Source organism: Stegodyphus dumicola, chromosome 3, assembly GCF_044657685.1.
Source record: "Stegodyphus dumicola isolate Sdum_Otavi_A_Nest chromosome 3, ASM4465768v1".
NCBI classification, from domain to species: Eukaryota; Metazoa; Arthropoda; class Arachnida; order Araneae; family Eresidae; genus Stegodyphus; species Stegodyphus dumicola.
Window position 1 is genome coordinate 37923343 of NC_140770.1, and position 23660 is coordinate 37947002.

A 23660-nucleotide genomic window follows, 5' to 3' on the forward strand; every position below is an offset into this window, starting at 1 on the left:
CACATTTATTTCAGTGCATAATAAAACCTTGCTTTATAGTTTTAAAATGTATTTTTCAGTTTTACATTTAAAAAAACATTTAAATGCATACTTGAGTAATAAGAAAACTATTGAAAAGCTGATATTGATTTCGGTTAAGAGAAAACAATATAAAAAGTTTTACATACTTGAATGCTTGATACTGAATTAAAAACAAATACTGAAGTAACAAAAAGAAAACAGTATTTATCAAATAAAATTTATTGGTTGCAGTTGTTTAATATACTAATTTGGTATACTTAAATGTAATTTTTTTTTTTACAGCTGTGGAGTGAGTTGGTATGATGATCATATTAGTTTAGATTGTAGTGAATGTGGGGGCTATGCCATGTGCAGACCATGTCCAGAATGTAATGGACAATGTGGGAGTATATGGCGGAGAGACGTAGAATCAGTAAGTGTCAATCATTTTATATATTATTGTGCTTTGTTAAGAGATTAGTGTGAATGTATTGAAAATTTAATGTAAAATGTGTTGCAACTGGAAAATACAGGTGGCCATATGTACCAATACACACAGTTTTAGGCTTGAATACATGTTCGGTTGACTAAAAAAAAAATTAGATAGTGTGTTATATAAGGACATAAGTTTTCATCAAAATATTGCAAGAAAATTAAACGTATACAAAAGAGAATATTTTTTTTGCTAAAAAATAAAGCTAAAGAGAAAGAGAATATTTTTTTGTAACTAATAGACAGTCATGTCTTGCCATTTATATGAAAGGCTTTTCAGTTACATTTAGAGTAACTGTTACAGCTTACTTCCATTTTATGTATACAATACAAAATTTGAAATCCGTACTTATCGGGATGTGAGTGATTCCAGATATTAGACCATCAGTTTAAATCTAGTAAGATGACATGTTTTTGCTAAAAAACTTTCTTAAAGTTAGGGGGGAAAACACGGGGAAAGTGGTCTGTTTAGGGTGGGTACCAGTCACCACCCAAATCTGATTTTCTGCCAAGTTTTGGTAGTTTTTCTAAGTCTTCTCCCCAGAAACGCGGTGGAGTTTCAGGGGAGAAGTTCAAAAACAGATCAACATCATTTTGGATGTCCTGTGCAGAATGGAAGATAGCACTAGCAAGATGTAGAATGTGAAAAAGAAGTCTGCAGGAGCGATGTCGGGGCTATATAGTGGATGTGGCAAAAGATCCCATTTGAGTCTATATATAGTTCAGCTGGTGAATGCAGACACATGTAGTCTTGTATTATCTTGATGAAACATTACCTTTTTGCACCAGAACTCAGTTCAATGTTTTTCCTTGATAGCAGTGTCAACACTGACTAGCATCTCTCTGAACACCATATTTGTCGAGAGTTTTACCTTTTCCCAGATACTCTTTGTGGATAATACCATGGCAATCCCACTAGATACAAAGCATGATTTTTTTGTTAGTCAAATTGCACTTTGCAATGCTGCTGATGGCTCATCGGGCGCTGAGCAACCTCCTTTTCGGCCTGTATTGTTGAATTAAATCTTTTCATCACGAGTGATGATCCGGTCCAAAACTTTGTCTTTGCGTTGATATTCAAGCAGATTAGTGCAGGCTGTAACACGTCTGTCCTTATCAGAGTCGGCTCCAAGCGATTAAACTTTTACATCAAGTTTATGCGAAGCATAGCGATTAATGGACATGGCACTAACGTCTAACTCCATAGAGCTCTCGAGTGGTTGCATACTAATCTTCTTCCACAAGATCTTGCAAGCAGCCTCATCAACATCAGTAGGACAGCCAGAGTGCTCTGCTTCTTGAATGTCTTAGTCCTTGTTTTTGAACTTTCGGTACTAAACCTTCACAGTATCATATCGTACAACATTAGTACTTAAAGCTGTACACATGATTTGGTGACATACTGTAATTGACTTTTTGTAACAGAACTGAAAATAAATGGAAGTTCTAATCTGATAGGATGATAATTCAATTTCAGACGCCTTGTACTTAAAGATACTTGATGATTTTTTTTTACAAATTTCATAACCGTATTCTAAAGCAAGGATTTTTTTCAAATGTCACAAATTGATTGACAAAATGTGATTAAACACGGCATGAACTGTTTACGCAAATGATATTTGCGGTAGTGGGAAACTTTAATTAAAACCCGATATAAAATAATGAAGCATTTATGACCTTAAGGGAATCACAATTTTAAAAAAAGCTTCATATTTATTTGTTTCATTAAACATTGCTTTTAGTGCAAGTTGGTTAAGTTGCCTTTTTTGTGCTAATACTTTCTCTTTAATTCCGTAGACAGACAATTTCTTAAGACACAATAACACGCCGAATAAATACTAATTCAGAAGTCAAACAACAAAAATCAGCGTTATACCTACAAAATTTTCACAGGACTAGTTTCGATGGTTTTACCGAACCATCATCTTCAGCTGCAAAACCGCAAATGAACAAGATAGGAAATAATGATTAGATAAGATAAGAAAGCCTGGACAAGAATAAGCAAGTGGCGCCATCTGTTGGCGAAACCAGAACTAAAACATAATTTCTCTAAAAGCCGAAGGCAAATTTGGATTGGAATTAGGATCGTTAACTAGAACAGAAAGATTTTTATGAATGTGAAATGCCTCTAGAAAATCCAGTTCTCCAATGGAAGATGTTTTTTGAATAATTTTGGCAGCAGAAAAATTGAAAGTGTGATTTTCGAACCAACAATGTTGAGCAACAGAAGACCTCTGTGTTTCCTTTTTTCTAACATATGCCTCATGTTCTTTGACGCGAAATTTTAAGGCTCTCTTAGTTTGGCCAATGTAAATTAAACCACACTGGCAAGGAATCCTATAAATACCCCAGAAATTCATATCCGGAATGGGGTCCTTGAGTATAGAAGTTGGAATTTTATTGATGGGAGAATAAACAACCCGAAAGTTAAATTTCTGCAAAATATGTGCAACTTTATAGCTAATTGATGGAAAGAAGGGAATGACAACAGAATTTTTATAATCTCCTAAAATAAGAGTGTGGCTTTTAGTGTGTTGAGATGAGAATTTTTTAACTGCTTGATTAATAATGTTGGGTGAAAAGCCCCTGTCAATAGCTATTGCTTTTAAATAATTTAGTTCTTCATCAAGGGCTAGTTTGGAGGAGCAAACTTGAAGAGCACGGAAAACATAGCAATAAAATGAAGCTAACTTTTGTTTAGTCGGATGACATGATTTAAAGTGTGGTGGAAGGCAAACCGATGAAGGTTTACGGTAAACTGTAGTACTGAAGTTGGATGTGTTACGTGTGACCAGAATGTCGAGAAACGGAAGAGAATTGCAAGTCTCAAGTTCAAAAGTGAACTGAATAGCAGGATCAATAGAATTCATTGTTGAAAGAACTTTATTTAAATCATCTTTATTACCTTCAAACAGGGTAAAAGTATCGTCTACGTAGCGGAACCATGCCGGGAAGTTTAAAGTTTCAAACAATTTTGATTCATAATAATGCATGTAGATATCAGCCAGGATGGGACTGAGGGGGCTTCCCATGGCTAATCCCTCAGTTTGCTTGTAATATTTATTTTGGAAAACAAAATGTGTTTGTTTCAAACAGAGTTGAGTGAGAGAAATTAGCTCATCAATTTCGATGCAAGAGAAATGAAATTCGCGAAGTCTGGTTTCTAGACATCTTAATGCACCCTCCACTGGGACATTGGTGAATAATGATTTTACATCAAAAGCCTTAAAATTACTTCTTTTACAGTCTTCCAGTTCAAGTAGTTCAAAAAATCTTCCCATTGTAAACATCAAGCCAATAGTTAATATTTCTAATGTTAGTCTTTCAGAAGAACAAGAGAGAATTCTAAAATATAATTTTAACTTCTCACAAACCTGTACACCTTCGATTCCAAAGATTTTGGCTCCTATCGAAAAAACTTTCAAGTTCAGTAAAGTTTCAGATTCACAGAAAGAAATGATTAGGCATCTTATTGCTCATAATGTGAAATTCAATAATAAACCTTTGAAACCAAATCTAACTGCGAGAGAAAGAGCTACAATGCGCGAAATTCATTCTAACCCGGACATTATCATTTCAAAGGCCGACAAAGGTGGCCAGATAGTCGTCATGGATAAGAACACTTACATCGATGGTGTCACTAAACTCCTAAACGAAGGACCATATAATCCGATCCCAAAAGATCCTTCACCTTCGGACTTATCCAAAATAAAAACTGCGATCAAATCTTCGCAAATCATTTCAAGCAACTTAAAACATTCGCTTATCCCATCTGTTGCGAATTGTGCCAGATTATATGCTCTTCCCAAAATTCATAAAAGTGGTATTCCTTTCCGCCCTATTGTATCAAATTTAGGTACTGCCTCGTATCCTTTAGCTAAATATTTAGTTTCTAGATTTTCCACTCTATTAGACAATAACATTTACACCATAAAAAATTCAATAGAGTTTGTAAAAAAGGTTAAAAACATTTCTCCTAGTAATTTACTCATGGTTTCTTTTGATGTAAAATCATTATTCACCAATGTCCCAGTGGAGGGTGCATTAAGATGTCTAGAAACCAGACTTCGCGAATTTCATTTCTCTTGCATCGAAATTGATGAGCTAATTTCTCTCACTCAACTCTGTTTGAAACAAACACATTTTGTTTTCCAAAATAAATATTACAAGCAAACTGAGGGATTAGCCATGGGAAGCCCCCTCAGTCCCATCCTGGCTGATATCTACATGCATTATTATGAATCAAAATTGTTTGAAACTTTAAACTTCCCGGCATGGTTCCGCTACGTAGACGATACTTTTACCCTGTTTGAAGGTAATAAAGATGATTTAAATAAAGTTCTTTCAACAATGAATTCTATTGATCCTGCTATTCAGTTCACTTTTGAACTTGAGACTTGCAATTCTCTTCCGTTTCTCGACATTCTGGTCACACGTAACACATCCAACTTCAGTACTACAGTTTACCGTAAACCTTCATCGGTTTGCCTTCCACCACACTTTAAATCATGTCATCCGACTAAACAAAAGTTAGCTTCATTTTATTCCTATGTTTTCCGTGCTCTTCAAGTTTGCTCCTCCAAACTAGCCCTTGATGAAGAACTAAATTATTTAAAAGCAATAGCTATTGACAGGGGCTTTTCACCCAACATTATTAATCAAGCAGTTAAAAAATTCTCATCTCAACACACTAAAAGCCACACTCTTATTTTAGGAGATTATAAAAATTCTGTTGTCATTTCCTTCTTTCCATCAATTAGCTATAAAGTTGCACATATTTTGCAGAAATTTAACTTTTGGGTTTATTCTCCCATCAATAAAATTCCAACTTCTATACACAAAGACCCCATTCCGGATATGAATTCCTGGGGTATTTATAGGATTCCTTGCCAGTGTGGTTTAATTTACATTGGCCAAACTAAGAGAGCCTTAAAATTTCGCGTCAAAGAACATGAGGCATATGTTAGAAAAAAGGAACCACAGAAGTCTTCTGTTGCTCAACATTGTTGGTCCGAAAATCACTCTTTCAATTTTTCTGCTGCCAAAATTATTCAAAAAACATCTTCCATTGGAGAACTGGATTTTCTAGAGGCATTTCACATTCATAAAAATCTTTCTGTTCTAGTTAACGATCCTAATTCCAATCCAAATTTGCCTTCCGCTTTTAGAGAAATTATGTTTTAGTTCTGGTTTCGCCAACAGATGGCGCCACTTGCTTATTCTTGTCCAGGCTTTCTTATCTTATCTAATCATTATTTCCTATCTTGTTCATTTGCGGTTTTGCAGCTGAAGATGATGGTTCGGTAAAACCATCGAAACTAGTCCTGTGAAAATTTTGTAGGTATAACGCTGATTTTTGTTGTTTGACTTCTGAATTAGACAATTTCTTGTTCAGTTACAAACTCTAATGTTCAAATTTTACAATTGCTGTGTGGAGAATTCTCAACAAATTGTCAGTTGAAATTTTTTTGTTTTTGGTTACCTGTCACTTTATTCATTATTGGTAGCAGTACTTTATGCATTTGGAACTATATTACAGATTTTGCTGTTCATTAATTGGTTTGATTGGAGCATTGTCATTGTAATGGAAAAACTTATTATACCATCTTCATTTATTACCACTTCTCCACATTTCTTTCGTAAGTGTCATTAATTGAAAAATTTCACGTTTGTTTGCAAAATTGGAAAACCTTCAAATTTGCAGCTATCATCATAAAGCTTAGTTAGTGTCTGTTATACACTATTGGCAGTGTATCCTATTATTGGTGACTAGAGATGTGTTGTTTGCTAAATTTTCTCTTGCTTCTATCACACAGAGGAAGTTAGGCCAAAATTGCATTAGTTGTTTATTATACTTACAGCTCATTCCTGCATATGCAACAGCATATGCTTAAGGCTTATCTGAGTTCCGAATAATTTCCACATATACTTATCTTAACAACAAAGCAGTTATTAATTCAAACAGCACAAAATTAAATCTTTTGGCCTATGAGTGTCATTTACAAAATTTTTCTTGCATACACAATGAAATTTGTTAAATTTGTAGTCAACATGCTCAACATTTCCCTTAAATCTGTAAACATTACCAAGCATAATGTCCACATAAAAGTTACCGTGCTGTTTGATATTATTACCAATATTAAAAAAAAATGTTTAGGCATCACTGGGAGAGTTATTTCTTCCAGTAAGTGATGAAAGGAAAAAATAACCTGGGATATAAGTTATTTCATAAGTGTAAAATCAATGATATTTCAGTGGAGATATGTCCCAAGCTTTATGCTGTGTGCCCAGCCGGGATGGAGTTATTCATCACAGATTTATGCTAATAAATTATTTCTTCAATTGGGATTTCATAGCTGAACTAAAACTAAGAATTAGGATTCTCCACGTTTTATTATGGGGAAAAAATTATTAAATGCACATGTATAAAGCATATCAAAAAAATTCTTGAAGGTATTGCTGGTGATCCAGAGGCTCAGATTTTAGACTTTGTACTGTATATATGTATATGTGTAAGTATACAGATCATTAGGTCAAGATTTTAAACCATAAAATCAGAACATTATTTTAAGAAAATTTTTATGAATGGGTATGAGCTATGCTTCTTATAAAAGCTGAGATTAGGCACTTTACATTGGATTGAAATATATAAACTTTTCATGCAAATTGCAATGGCAGATACATTTTACCATTATAATATTTACAACATAAGTCTGAAATTGCAGTGTATCTGTTTACTTTCTTGTAAGTGCTTGCACATATTTCTGCTCCATTTGCTCATTATGTTGTCATGAAAAACTTCAGGTCCTTGCTTTTTTACCATGGATCTTTAATATCAGTCTTTTGACTATTAATATTGTATAGGCGAATATAGGTTTTGAATGTGTAGTGGGCAAATATAATTATTTGTCCATAAACTTGATAATTTATATATGTTATTGTTCAAGTCCAGTCAAATTTATCTTCAATATCTGCATCATTTTATCCTGCTCCTTGAAACACTGATAGGGACATTTTAAAATATGTTTTCTCTGAGTAATGCTGTTACTATCTCAAAGTCCAGGATTATTACAAAAGTAACCTGTTAACTTAAGAAGATTGCCCATTTCTAACGTACAGTATGAATTGTGAAATATTTCCCATTTCATATTGCCAATATTCCCCATATCATATTGCCCATTTCCAACGTGCAGTATAAGAGTTTTGAAAAATCACTTTCAGAATGGATAAAATTGTAAAAGTATTTAATTGTTTAGTAACCATATAATTGAAATTAGACTCTCACTTCCTTTTCTGGACTGTGAGTCTTTCACATGTAAAATATCAAAAATATTCCTTTCTCAATAAAACATGAAGCACTGAATATTTTCTTTGTGACCAGTCTTATTCATACCAGATTTAAAATAAACATTTTACATAATTTACCATTTAGAGCTTATTATCAAAATCATAAATGGTACTTTGTCATCATTTCATGGAGGGAATTCACTAAGAATGAAATATTTATTATTGATAAGAATTTAATTAAAAAAATTGATATTTGTATATAATTTGGACTGGCTGCTTCATATTGCCCATTTCCAATTCATTGTAATCTTCAACATCACTGCAGTTTTTATTATTCTATGGATATATCTTTACTTAAAACTAAAATTGGTTCACTGTTTACTGTATTTTTTCAAAAAGTTATCCTTTTGAAATTGGTCTGCAAATTTATTAGTCCAAAGGGGAAATTTGCCCAGAAGGACTATTAATTTTGTTTTGGCATTTTGCATCAATTAACGATAAGCATTGTTTCACTTTTCGAATTGTTGCAACCAAATATTATTTCCCTGTATTAATTTAAAGAAATTAAATAAGAATCTGCATAAATGTATGTATGTTTCTCGCACTGTGATAAAACGGTACCTAGAGTAATCAAAATTTGAATGTAATGTTCCATTGAATATGGGCATGTCGAAGCCCAGTTCAAATCTGAAACTTGTTTTATTATCAATTTCATATTCTGTAAGACTTTAATGAATTTTTTATTAAGAAGCTCTACGATTTCAAAGTGAGGAATTTTCAACGTGCGAGACTGTATCGGAAATTCTAAAGATATGCTCATTTTAAAATTATTTTGTGACATTGCTGTTGAACTGAATTTTATGGATTAAGTGCAAAAAAAATGATATTAATAAACAAAGGTCCCTTTGGATGTAATTTAATATCTGAAGCCTTTCAGATTTTTTGTCATTTTCATTTTTAACACATGTAAACATTATTTTTATCTTAATGTAAAAAGAAAGGCTATTAAATGACTCATAACTGAGGAAGGCTAAAGTATCAATTGCTTACAAGAGAATTCACATAAATTACTCATTTTCATTGTATCATTTCTGATGTTACATTTTCCCAAAGATACCAACTCGGAAGATCTCTGTTGATAGACTGTTAATATAGGTTCCAGTAATTTCTCAAAACACAACTTAATTTTTCTATTTTTTGATGGATACAAGAGCACCTTCTTAATGTGAATGTCTGAAGTTACTTTCAGTGAAACATGGAAATATTAAATATTAGTTAGCAAGGATTTCATTACGTATATCATTTGATTTTCTTAGTACTTTTATGTACTGATTACAAAGATGAAATCTTGTTTACTGTTATTTTTCCTTTTCTTGGGTGATGAAAAACTTTTATAAATAAATTTGAAATTGGCAAGGAGGTCTGTAAAAGTCTTAAGAATTATCTTGCAATTTCTAGTTAAAATATCCCTCTCCCTGCTCACTGCTGTTTTAAATGCTTTCATTTATAAAGTTAATTGCAAGTAGAAATATTTCAGACGTTTAATTTTTTTTTCTCATTTTGTTTTTCAGTCTCGTACAAATAAGCAAGCTGAGTGGCATGGATCATGTTCTTTGAACTTCCAGTGGAATTCTTCAGATATTTTGGAATCTGATAAGTTGACAGAAGACAATACCAACTTCCAGAACTCTTATCATTGTATTCATATAGCATCAAAACCTAAAACCTTCATTCAAGAAACTCATATACTGTGAATATAACTAGAAAATTTGTCAAAAATTTTGTGTTCAGACTTTAAAAAAGTTGGCTATTAAAAAAAATTCCCAAGGAGGGGATTTTAAAAGAATTTTCAGAGTGAATGGATTAAAAATTCTGCAGCTGCTTGTATTAAAGAAAAAAAAGGGGACGAAGTAAGTTGATGGACAATGACAACTTCTCTTTGGAAGAAAATCTAAAACTGAAATTTTTTATCTTAAATCATTCATAGAACAATTTTTGAGTTTTCACCTTTTACAAGCTTTATTTATTAATATTTAAAAGGTTAAAAACTCAATGCAGGCTATTTTTTCAATTGTAACATTTTTATTGTAAAAATTCAATTCGTAATAAAATTTCATCGTAAATAGTGCATTTTCTTTCTTGAACATGAAACATTAAGATGCAGCATTTTAATACACAGTGAGCGATTTTTCAAATAAGTGACTCAGTTCTTCTTGTGATTGACCACGTGGAGCTAATCTTGTTACCCTTTGCTATGAAGAAAAATTTTAAATTAAAATTTACAATTAGCATTTAAATGAAATGATGAAAGATTTATCAGTTTATCTGTTGCTATAGGTTAAAACATATGAATATTTATGGAATAAGTATAAATGTAAAAACTTAACTATGAAAAATATTCTATAATAAACATTCCTTTTCTGCAATAATCATGAGAAACTAAGATTTTTCAAGAAAAATAAAATGCTTGCTTAGAATTTTGATAACTACATAATAGCTATTTTGATTATTGTATTAATTTATTGTATGATATTGCAAATTAAAAACCACTCTGTCAAAGATACATACCTACCTTGTATACAGCTTGTCCGTGTATTAAAAAAGAAATCTGGTAAAGATTAAATGATAAAGCTAATAAGTGTCAACAAAGTAAGAAAAAGATTGCTTTTTTAAAGAAGGTAATTATTTTCATGGCAAATTTTCCTATTATGCTGAAAAGCAAATAAAATCAGTTTACAGATGCAAAAGTTAATAAAAGTTTATCTCTAAATGGAATAAGTGAATTTTTTCACATGAAATTATTCAGTCTGAAAATCAAATCAATATTGAAGAAATATTCTTTATAATGAAGGAAAAGGCTGTTATAGCAATGTAAAAATTGTCATTCGAAGTAAATTATTATCAGGGGAAGATGAACAGAAAAATATTAATATATTGTTCTGTAATAAGTTAATCTACACGAGCCAATTGCTGAATGTAGTTAAAATATTGAGTATTTTACATTAAAATATAATCAAAAAGGAACACTTTTCTACTCTATTTTTATGATTGTATTTAATGCTTGCATGGCTTCTGTTTTAAAAAAGAAAAGATAAAAATAAATAGCCACACTATTATAGTTGTTTTGATTAAGTGAACATAAACTATACATTGTATTGAGTCTGTTGGTGTCAGCAAAACTTTTACAGCTAAAAAATGATATTCTGGCTTGTAAATTTCCTTTTACTTGCAAAGATACACATATTTAACCTTCTGAGGGAGAACCTTAGATTCTATAATATTCAATTAAAGTCCTTTATATGTGATCTTTGTACCACTTAATGTGTCAGAAAGAAGTAATTAAAGATTTGGGTGATTTAATTCGATGTAAAGTTTCATTTGAAATGGTTTTTCTCAGTGTTGGGGGGAGATGTTGAATATTATATTAATACTTGCTTTTCTTTTTAAATCTATTGTAAAGCTTATCTGTTATGAAGGACTGATAATTTTCCTATCTGTATCTTGTTTACCTGATGCAATTCTGTTCTGATGATGATGCACTTTTACTTTCCTAATAATAGTGACTTGTATTTTGAAATCCCCCTCGAGTTGTTCTGATGAAATTCACTCTAACATGTTACTAAATAGCACAAACATACATTCATCACTTTGAATATTTGAAGTAAATGCATATTTTCCAGCTTATAACAGCATGACCTAGAAACTTGTATTTATGCTTTTTTTAACTATGTGCTCATAACGAGTTATTAGTTTAAATACAGCATAAATGATACTAGTAAATCTGCCTAGGATAATCAGCCACATATAGTCTTCTAGAAATATATCAAGTATATCTTAAGTCAAAATATACTGAAGATGGTAGAGAATTATTTATATTAATTCAAAAATGAAAATTAAATTTTTATTTTATTAAAATAGTTTTTAAATAGCAAATAAAATATTGCTTGTAGATGTTGTATAAAATTTTGAGTGCAGAAATACATAAATTTCTTGACTTCTTTCAATTTTGCAGTTTGATTGCAAATGTGAAGGGAGACCATAAGTGTGATAAATTTTACCAAATGTATTTGCACATTTATCTTATACAATATTACCATTATAACTAACACAATTTGCTTTTATGACAAAATATCTCAAGTATTAACATATATATTGCTGAAATTCCAAAAATATGTTTAACAAACAAATAAATAATAGGGTAAGTAGAGAAGAAAATTCTTTGAAGCATCACATAAAAAAAGCACTTATTCTGATAATATTTTTGAGGTCAGGATTATAAAGATAATTATAGAAATTGTAATGTTTATAATTATAGAAATTTCAATAAAATTTGCTGTGAAGAAAGTTGTGAAATGAACAGTTATAAATACATAAAAACAAAACTGAGTTATGAGAAATTAAACATCATCATAACTCTGAATTTTCTAGGCCCAGTTTTGTTGATATCTGCTATTTTTACCAACAAATGGACTTGTAACTTCTGTTCAGAATACACTGAAAATTTTCACTTCTGTGATGCATGATTTTATAGTTTTGATATAACCTCCACAGTCGTTCAGTTTTTTTTACCATTTTAAGGTAGTATATTGCAGTTAAAGTTAAGCATTCAGAGACTACCCAATTTTCCCATGTTTTAAATGCTTAATGGTGGCTCTTTGCATGTGTTCATTGATAGTTGACAGGAGTATTCTATAATTATAAGGTATGCATATATTTTTATTTAATCTTCATAAGTATGCTTTTTGCCCACCAGTGGTTGAGCGGTAAAATCGCTGAACATTGATAGTTTGATTCAGGGTTTGAATTCTGGTGAACAGGCTGGCTACATGGCTATTTTTGTGGTTTTCACCCTGAATAACATGCATGCAAGCCAGTTTCCATTAGAATGTTCTTCATGAAAGCATCCATCCCATTAGGCAGATAGCCCACAGGTGCTTTGCCATAATCAAGTACATTAAACTGAACTATAATTACATTTTGATTTATATATGTGCATTAAAATTTGTGTATAAATGTAACAACAAAACGGTTGTTAAACCTCATTCACAATAATTTTTTAATGATTTTAGAGGTGAAGCACCAAGACTAAAAGCACATTTTCACCGTTTTGTTGTTACTAATATATTTAACCTAGCTGAATAAAACTCTAAAAAGGGATTCCTAGGTAAAAAAAAAAAAAAAAAAAAAAAATCATTGATAGCATAATGCATATTGCTGTAAATTTAAGTGCATTGTATGTATCCTGTAAGAAACATTTTTTGGGACGCTTTTTCTACATAGATATGATGCCTCTAGGATATACAGAGGTGTTTTTTTTTTTTTTTTTTTTTTTTTTGAATGGTGTTCAGCATATATATTTAAATTTCTATATTCACTTACAACAAATATAGAATGTAATTTAGCTATCTGAGGATGTAAACAGTGATGGAATAGAAATAATTATATCTAGTATTTTAATTCCTGACTAAGTAATGTCTTGACAGTGTATTAGTTCATGTTTTACAATCAATGACTTATGATCTGTTTAAAGACATTTTTATCAAAGTTTGTTACACCAAATCTTTGTTTTGTCTTCTAATTCTATACATGATATGATTTATGGTGAAATAGAAAATTAGAAGAAAGATTAAGATTTGGTAACAGGGGCTGCAAATAACAAATTAATGGTAGAACTTCAGAGGAAGACAAAAATAAGTTTTATTTCTACATTAGAAGCTACTTCTGCCAAGTATGTGATTACATACATTTCCAATCAATGATGAAATGATTTTACATCTGGAGTTGTTTCTGCTCTAACAAATGCATCTTTTTTTGAGGTAAGATATTTTTTAAATAGATCTCCAATTTTATTTCATTTAGTCATGAAAGACTGATGTTGATGTTACAACTGATAAATTGCATTTGCAATTTTACAGTTTGCAAGTAGAAAACTTAGGTAAAGTTATAAAACCAGCTAGGATTGACATCTACTGGAGTTAAATTAGAAAAGTGAAAGATGCTGATGGAATTTTAAAAAAATACCAAATTGTCTAGAATAATGTTGGCCATCCAGAAAATTCCCCATCGTAATGCAGAGTGCGAGTGGATTTCAGTGTTGTGAAAACAAGGATTAAATTTAGATCTAATAATAATAATTATGGCATATCAGAAAAAAGATCTAACATTACTTCTGGAAATTTTATTCGCAAAAGCAGGCCTACTTGGCAATTGCTATGAACAAAATTATGAAGTTACTTTCTTAATGAAAACAAAATCTGCAACTGTTTATAGCATTTGTATGAAAACTGGAAATAACTTTTTTTAACATGCAAATATTTTTGTACTGTTTGCATTTAAGGGTTAGTAGCTGAACTTTCAGATATTAATTAATAATTATTTAAAGTTAATTCATTATTAAATATATATTTTCATTATTTAAAGAATTTTTTTTTTTTGTTGAGAAATATCTTCTGATTTTTGAGAGCTGTAGGCTGGTAAGAATGTGCTCTTCATTCTGTCCAAACTCTTTTTGATTCATTCCCAGTCTGATCTTTTTCATCAAGGATATTGTTAGTGTGTGATGAGTCATAAAAAAGAACTGATTCAGTCTAGTGAGTGAATGATTCTGATCTAATGTCATAAAAGTACAGTTTTTCCTATCTCTATTAAGCAGACAGCTGTCATGAAACTTTGTCATCAGAAATGAATCATATCTTTGTCACTGCTTTCATAGTTTCTTCTCACACTGTCTTGTAGAACCTCAAATAAATGCTTCTATAACTCACTTTACAATTGCAACTATTACAATATCAACTATTTATATTAGAAATATAGTTTGCTATATCCTTTGGTTAATTAACAATATTTTAATGTAATTGTATTTTTTCGGTTTCGAGGGCCGTAAAAAATCGCCAAACTATTGTTGATGCCGATGCTGCCAAAAATAATTGTGGCAAGAAAGGAAGTATAATAGTAAATAACTATCTAAGATTGATATTTTAATTTAGATGAAAAGTTAATTTCATATAATACTTTATTATTATAATTTATATGAAAAAGGCTAAACATGACTGAATAGAAGCATAAGAGTAAATAACTATTTCAGAACATTATTATATTTTATATAAAAATTGCTAAACATAACTGAATGGATGCCTGCATTGCTATTTCGCTACCGACTTATCGCTAAATCATAATTTCATCTCGGTTGTTCAAATGTAATTTTCTATAATGAATGATGCCTTTCCTTTGAAAATATTCAGAATCGGAATTCAGAAGTGCAGGATCGCTCACTTATTTGTTTGCCGCTTTTTACAAGGGTAAAAACAATTGGATTTTTGTCAATTTTCTTTTACTTTTTAAATGAAAATAGGTTGATGTGTACATAGATAAAGTCAAGGGGGTGTGCAGTGCCACTTTTGTGCAATTCTGGTAATTTTTTTTTAAAGTGAAAATAGGTCGATGTGCACATGGATACTGAGTATGTGCAATTCTTAAAAACGCGTCAAGCAGTGAGTGATTCTGCACTTTACCCAAAATTCTATTGCCAACTTTTCATCATGGGCAATTCCCAAATTGTTAAATCCATAGGATATCAAAAAAGGATTTAAAAATTAAATTAGTATTTCAATGGCATCTTAAGAAATATAGAACTATATAAACTTACGCAATCTGAAACCAGCGCATGCACTAGATTTGGCGTGCTGTTAAATGGGTGTGTTTGCTAGATTTGGTGCTTTTGCACATACATTTTCGCTGCAATTTTTTTACGGCCATCAAAACAGAAGAGTATCATTTTTTCTTTTAAAATTTTTTATACAAATACTGTGGAATACATACATGAAAATTTGCCAAAATCTACATTGCCAATGGGCAAATTAATTTTTTAAAACGTCCCCTATGCTACGTTGTGGATTGAGTATTAAAGGAGCATTATCAGATAACGTGTGAACAGAGATAAATAAGAAATTAAATGCTGTAAATTGTTGACATGCTGGTATGATTTCAAATCAATTTACATTAAACAGTGCTCACCTGAGGTAATGTTCCTTCTACAAGAGATGGAATATCACTAGATGTAAACCCTAATCCACTAAGTCCGTTTTCAATTCCCAAGTCACTCATAAATTCACGAACAACATCAGCCAGTACTTTACCAGCATCTTCCCTTTTAACATTCACTGTATTCTTCCCTAGTAAACATAAGAAGGAAATAATTACAGTACCTGTTTTTTATTACAATCACTTCCATTCCAAAAATATTTGAGTTTCTTAAGTGACCGAGTTTAATAGACAAAAATTTAAATATTGCAAATTACAGCATTAACTTTGAACTTATTTCGTAAGATAGTAATTAAAAATTACTCTAATAATTAATGCTTAAATTATTACTTAAAAATTAATGCTAAAGCTGTTTGCAATTTTTTTAAGAAAAAATTTATAATTACATACCTAACAAAGTTTTAAGCTTTTATAATGAACTGTTCTTTATATGTTTTCTATTGTTCATCAACCAGGCTTTCAATTGTATTTCCAAGTCTGCGAAGCAACTGGTAGCTTTCCTGATCTTCAACTTTCAATTCAAGAGCTCTTCTTAGAGTTTGCAGTGCTTTTCTTTATTCAATTGAGGTTGGCATGTAGTCAATTTCTTCGATATCACTTTCACTGCCAGTTTCAGTTCTGGAGCTTTTTTAACACTTTCTATAATGTCGCTGTCAGTGTTTCACATGCTATCTCAATACTATCACCAGTAATTCCAAAAATGAATCTTCGTAACTTCTCTCGGTGATGTACGAAATATTAGAAATAACTTGCTATTCCTGTGTGGATTCTTCTAATAAAAACAACATTTTTTAATGCAATTTCTAACGTGTGTTAACTTTCTAACAATGTGTTTTGGAACTGCTATCCATGCATTGAATACAATATGCATAGAAGAAATAGCCTGGGCCCTTTTTACCACTTTTTCACAATCTATGTTAGCCATGGGAGATGCTTCTCTTGGTATGAAGTTCCACTCAGGATAGAGCAACTGCCCAGGTGCCTGCAACCAGTGACACATAGTTAAAGTAAGTCATATTATATGCAGAGCCTTTAGCAAAGATACAGACTTAATTACCTCCTTCAAAGTGCTTGCATTTCACGATTCAATTTTGTTTATCTTTTTTTTTTTTTTTTTTTTTTTTTTTTTTTTTTTTCAGTGACACTTTTTCTGTAATTATATTTGAAAGCATTTATAATACACCGGTCTTAAAGCTGAATGAAATTTGCAGGAAGAAGCACTAATTTAATATTTTTCAGAACAATATCTGAGGGGTGTACAACACAGTTATCTAACAGTAAAACTATTTTTTCGTTTTTCAGTTGTCTATCCCATTCCTAAAGAAAATCAGTAAAAATACTGGTTATTATCTATGAGTTTTTGTTATTATAAATTCTTAACTCCTTTCAGATATCCAGGCTTTCTACTTTTCCTAATAATATATAAGCCTCTTCTTAATTGTTGCATCCATATTGCATGTTAATAATACAATAATCCATTCTTTCAGTTTCTTAAAACCAGATGTTTATTTCATTTTTAAACATTAATGTGTGTTCAGGTAATGCTCTGTAAAACAGACCAGTTTCATACGTGATACAAATTTTGTGTGATTTGTATTTTTTTAGAAGTTTGGGTAAAACACGTTTTACACAGTTCTCAGCTGAATGTTGATCTGCTCCTTACTTCTTACTATATGGTTTCTGATAAACAATGTTATATATCTCTCTTTCAATTTGTGAGCCATTCATCTGTTGGCACAACATTTTATCCCAACTTTTTAGTGGATTCTACAGCTTTTGTGGTCAATACAGCTCTAGAAATAGGAACATCTTTTAGTCTCACACCTTGAAACCATTCTTGAAAAACGGTTTCTAGAACAGTCTTTCGATTTACCATTCCTTTTGTGTTTCCTTCAGACATTTGCATTTTTTTACTAGTTCTTTATTAATTTTGTTTCTTTATTTAAGTCAATTACACAATGCTGCCAAAGAGAAATTCCATTTTAAATGGAAATTCTCTTTGGCAGCACTCACATATCATTATCTTTCAGAAGTTTATCCTTTTTTTCAGGCTTAAATAATTTTGTGTAGGCATTTTCGACATGTTATGTCATGCACACGTCAAACAAAAAATGTTTCTTCCTGTGATTTTTTCAAATCCGAAATTCTCATTTCTTGCCAGCATTGAAGATTGCATTTTGTTTGTCAAATTGACTTTGTCATGGTTACTATAGGCATAACCAATGCTTTTGTTCTCCTTTCTTCACCCTAAAATGATTATTCTCTTTTCTATTCAAAGACTGATAATGTACAACAATGCAAGGAATAATTTCATATTTTCTGAGAACATCATCCAAACTTAATGTGCATTTGTATTTCCAACTCCCTACCAGCTGATGTTCAAGAAAGGTAACCATTGCTCACTTAAGGACCGCTTTTTCTTTAATCCTGAAAAACACTCACTTATTTACAATCAAAGAACTTGTTTCCATTAGATGACTGCTTTTGTTAATCATGTAAAGGTATTTTGTCACTCTCAGCTCTAGTCTGCAAAGAGCCTTGCAATTCGTGTCTGAAAGGGACAACGGAAGGGTACTCAACAGCCCCAGGGGTCTTAATTCTAACTACAGTGGCTCAAATTTCTACAGAATCTGTTTTATTGAAGTACAACAAAATTAAAGGATAAATGATTGAACAACAGTCAGCTTATTCTGGATCTAAAGAATCAGTCTTTTGCCAATTAGTGTTTTAAAATCAGTGGAAATGAATTTAATAAATGGTGTTTTTCTATTGATCAGTATGTATTTGTTTTGATTCTTGAAGTTTTGAATGTAATAAGTGGCTGAGTTATTAACCAGTGTGAGTTTAATAAGCAATGAATATTGTATTTCATTTCCTTACAGGTTGCTTTGAAAATAATGATTAAAAAGTATTTTTAGTTATAATTTTAAATCCTGACATTAAGACACTGACACTGACACTAAGAAAAATAGTAAAAGCAAGCAGATTTTTTTCATGTATATTGAATTTTATAAAAAAAATAAATAGAAATAATAGAACAGAGAATTCATATTAGAGCAACATGATGAAAAATACAATCTAGGAAAGAATTACATGAAATATGAATTTAAAAATTTTCTCTCTATATATGTAACAAGATGGCTACGAATAAGCTCCTATGACTGATGATGATTCTTTGCATTATATTCTGAGGAGACTTTACTGCGTAGTTAGAAGGATGACACTCGAAGGACAGACTTCTAGACAGACATGACCAAATTGAATATAACTTTTATTGGTGCATATGAACTAATTATCAAAAACATATTTTTCATTACACATGATCATGGGTGCAATACACACCCCACAGTTTTGCATACAATATCACATTTTAAATAATGGCGCAGTTAGCAGCCCAACAAAGCAAATGGAGTGAAATAGCATCTCGACTGCAGGAGAGCTGAAGCTAAAAAGTGTGCAATATGGAGGCTCACTAAGAGCAGGTTTTGATTTAAATTAGAAAGTTTTCAGTTCTCGAAATTTTGAGTTCAAGTTCTGAATCAGCTACGTCATCAGCATTATGCAAGCCATAGAAGATGTATTGATTTAAAAACCACATCTGAAGCACTGCATAAGAGAAAAGTTGTGAAGTGGATTTCTCATTCGGAAAGTGCTTTGTTCAGAATATAATGTTATGCCTCAAATAAGAAGAGGAAATGCTAACCAGCAAGTTTCTAAATTCAATAGAGGTAGGATCGTTACCTATCGAAAGTGTAGATTATGGTACCATGATATTTTCATCGAACTACATTTCATGTAGATTATCATACCATGATATCGCCGGTCGCACTGATTAGTATCCAATTACTGTCATGCGAATATGGAATCAATGGATTGCTGAGGGTCATATTGAAAGGAATACAGGATCTCAATGCCCTCCTATGACTAATGCCAGAGACGACAGGCATATTGTGAGGTCAGCACTGTAAAACTGTTTGACCATATCACAGACCATTAGCCAGGAAATTGAAATGGGCATGTTTGCAGACATTATATATCTACTCTGAATGCAGCAGGTAACTTATAACTTGGCTATTAATTTTTAAGTGTACATTAAAACAGAAATTTAAAAATAAACTTCTACAGGTCTATGATAATATTTTAATTAAAGTGAACAGATTCTAATACATACTGATATTTTCATGTTTGTATCATTAATAGGTAATGTTTAACTTGCCTTTACTTATGAATTTACTAATCTAATTAGAATATGAATACCCACCTAACACTTCAGCTGCTGTTAAATGATGTTCAGGACAAGCAGGTGCAGTGAAACGAAAGACAGCTGGTGCAGTGATGACAACAGAAAGGCCATGGGGCTATTGAAGAGAAATTTAAATAAATTAATGATGATATATAATTTCATAATTGCTACTAAAATGAAGTATATAATTTTACAATTTAACTTTTAAATTAAACAATTGAAAGATAACTAATGTAAAATCACCTCTTCTTCAAAAGTTTAATTATAATTTCTGTACAATTAAATAAAATTTGGTATTTATTTAATTTTAAACTGTAGTTGCAACAACAAAAAATATTTAAAATAGTTAAAAAAATAAAAATAAGGAAATTAAAAAGAAAATATCAAAAATTTAATTCCAAATTGTAAAGGAATTAAAATATAAATATTTGATAATAAAAGTGCATATAAATATGCCGTTTATTCATAACTTAATCCATAATTTTCCACTTCAGTCAATAGAAGTGAAAACATATATAAATTCAAACTATGATAAGACTTAAATTAGGTAAATTCAAACAATAAATTATACAATTATTAATCATTAAAATGACATAAATCTCATTTAGAACAACATTCATCAACAAAGAAATTGCAAAAATTAAATTACAGTTTAAAAGAACTTTAAAAAGTTAAATATTCACCAATACTCAAGATTTTTCACATTCAACTAAAAAAATATATTTTTTAAAACAAGAAACTATTTATGAATATTTTTTTTTAAAGCAACGTTTTATTCCCCTCTTTAAAATGTGATACAGAATTTATGTAGAAGCATGAAAATTGAATTTAAAATACATACAGTTATATGATAATTGACATGCTATATAATTTATAAAATTTTGATGAAAATGAATAAAAATATTCAGTTGTGCAAAACAAATACCATATTAACTCAAAAATAGAGAGAGACATTTTAAAGTAAGTTAAAAAAGTAAATATCTAGGTTAATATTTGATGACAGCACATATTGCAAGAAAAATTAGGGAAACTTGATGATACGTTATTTGTTTATTTGTTCTGAAGCATACCTGTAACCAGCATAGGGGATGCAGGCCTAAACTAAATTACTCAACTAGATATAAAAACTATAATAAAGACAAACCATTATAATTAACAGCAGGTGGTAATTACTTGCATAGTACCATATATTTCTGAATATAAACCAATCTGTGCATAAGCTGAAAATGGAATTTTTCTTAAAAAATTTTATCCAAAATTCAAAACCGAAATTGGGGAGGGGGGAGCGGAATTCTGTAACATTCAAACATGTCGCGATGAGGGCAAAAATGTTGTTAAGCATATAAAGGGGGTGGAATATTATCCATTCAAAGCACTCTAAAGTAAAACGCCAAATGCCAATGACGATAGTTTTAACTTTGGTAACTTTATCTAAAGCTAGGAAGCACATCCTCTCATTCATTTGCTGTATTGTATATAATGTGTGGTATTTGTGCCAGTCTTATTTTCTGCATCTTTTTTTTTTTTTTTTTTTTTTTTTTCCTTCCTGGATTTGAAGGATGAGTGGGAAGAGAAATTCTTACACGGGAAATTTCAAATTACAGATGATCATGTTTGCTGAAAATTCTAACAAGAGTATGGTTGCATGGCATTTCTCCTAATTAAAAAAACAAGTTTAAAAGTGAAGAAAATCAATTTCTTGAATTAGTAGACATACCAAAATCTAAAGGTAGCACGTGGTTGTTTTCCATTTGACAAGTGCAAATTTCACCATCATATTTTCTGTTTTGACAATAATGCAACAATTCAATTGAAAATAAAGTAACTCATTTTCACAAAATGAATAATATTTACTTAAATTTTTTCCCCACAAACTTAAGAAATATAAACTAAAGCAGTAAAAAAGTGCTTATTTGGTAATTTTTTGCTAGCACCCAGCTAATGGAAAAGTACCTTTTTTTTTTTTTTTTTTTTTTTTTTTTTTTTTTTTTTGTGAGATAAGCGGATTTGCACATAAGCAGACCCCTGTAATTTATGCCTACAAAATGTTCCAAAATTCTTGCCTTATACACAGAAATCTATGGTATATTTAGCATTTGAGCAAAACAATTATTCTATATAATAATATGATAATTAAACTCCTTCTTCTTAATCTGAATCTTATATTTGAGCAAATATGGTATTTCTGAAGAGTATCTAAGATCAATGTAACACAAATGCTATATAAAATTTAAAAGAAAATTTCTTGAGAAAATGATTTTTAAACCACTTTTGAATGTTGGCAAAAGATACAAAGATAACTGCTGCTGTATTGAAACCTTCAAAATATACAAGTACATAACAAAGATAAGCTAAAAATGGTAATCAATCTAAAATTTATTAAAGTTGTTTTAGAAAGGGAAGGAAAAGGAAACACTATGTGTTTTGGAAAAGACAATGAAGTTCAAAGAGCATAATAATTTTTGCTAATTGGAGAAGGGAGACTATGGAATTATTTTCTTCAAAATACTTTAAGTTTTTGGTACTTTCTAATCATCTGCACCTCCATCAAAATGTTGCAAAAAAATATTCATGAAGGAAAGCAGTATGTTGCCAAAATAGCAATATGACAGTTTTTGATGTTGCTGAAAAGATTTATGTGGTAACCCAAGTATGTGAGTAACACAAGTGCAAAATGTTCATTTGTCCAATTATTTAATGTTTTTTTAAGCAAAAACAGACAGCTGTGTACATGGGGAGAACAACAGAACAAAAAAAAAGATTTTTTTTTTTTTTTTTTAAAAAGGTAAAGTGTTTTATTACCAATGTTTTTTTCTTTTCCAATTTTGATTGATTGCTCTTGTATGGAATTTTTAATCTGCAACCATTTTAAAAAATGGACGTTGCCTCTTATGCATTAGCTTTTTTTTTTTTTTTTTTTAATTATTTAAAGAAAAAGAAATCCTTGTGCACCACAAAGTATAACAAGAGACTTACAAATCGTAAGAAAAAAAGGCAAAATTGTAAGTTATAACATCAATTTTGAATAATACAATAAAATCATACACAAAGGAGGGGGAAAAAGTAAACATAAAAGTATAAAAATGTATAAAGAAATCATTTATGATGTTTAAAATAAAAGTCAACAAAATCGTTGAAAGCTCGGTAGGCCGAAGCTGAAGATACAAAATCATAACATTTCGGTGACCAATGAATTCCAATTAATTTTAATCTGCATTTCAATATATTTCTTGCTTTATCAAGCAATGGGCAGTCCAAAAGCAGGTAGAAAACACTTTGGTGAATGCTAAGATTGCAATAACACAAATTGGAAGACATCAGCTTAAACTACGAAATGTCAAGGCGCTGTAAAGCAGTTTTAAGGTTGCCATAAAATGGCAAAGGAGGCCAGGGTTGCCACATTTGGTGAGAAATCACCCATTTGGTGACATACCATGGACGGTTGGAGAACCTTCTGGAACGAATTCTTACTGGTTTAGCCCAGAATGTTCCCAAACACAAGCCGAAAGCTATATAAACCCTGCTGGTCTGCAGTCAGTCAGTGTGTGTGCCTCGTCTAGTGAGCTGATAGTCAGTAATTGAGCGAGTGTCTTCAAGT

At 30.8% G+C, this 23660-nt stretch overlaps 2 protein-coding genes across 5 annotated transcripts in view; one reads left to right on the top strand and one right to left on the bottom strand.

The window, feature by feature from the left end:
• Pino (protein pinocchio) overlaps nt 1–9902 on the top strand; it is a 188018-nt gene extending 178116 nt beyond the window's left edge. For all 4 annotated transcript variants that reach the window (XM_085812771.1, XM_085812772.1, XM_085812774.1 and 1 more), the window contains exons 3-4: nt 304–433; nt 9351–9902. In XM_085812771.1, the coding sequence (XP_085668897.1) occupies nt 304–433; nt 9351–9533 (313 nt within the window). In that variant the 3' untranslated portion in view covers nt 9534–9902. The remainder of the gene's footprint in view (nt 1–303; nt 434–9350) is intronic.
• Nucleotides 9840–23660, bottom strand: part of T3dh (Type III alcohol dehydrogenase) — a 76564-nt gene continuing 62743 nt past the window's right edge. Inside the window, exons 12-14 of the mRNA XM_035356281.2 lie at nt 20081–20177; nt 15793–15950; nt 9840–10031 (exon numbers count right to left, since the gene is read on the bottom strand). Coding sequence (XP_035212172.2) covers nt 9948–10031; nt 15793–15950; nt 20081–20177 — 339 coding nt within the window. The 3' untranslated portion in view covers nt 9840–9947. The remainder of the gene's footprint in view (nt 10032–15792; nt 15951–20080; nt 20178–23660) is intronic.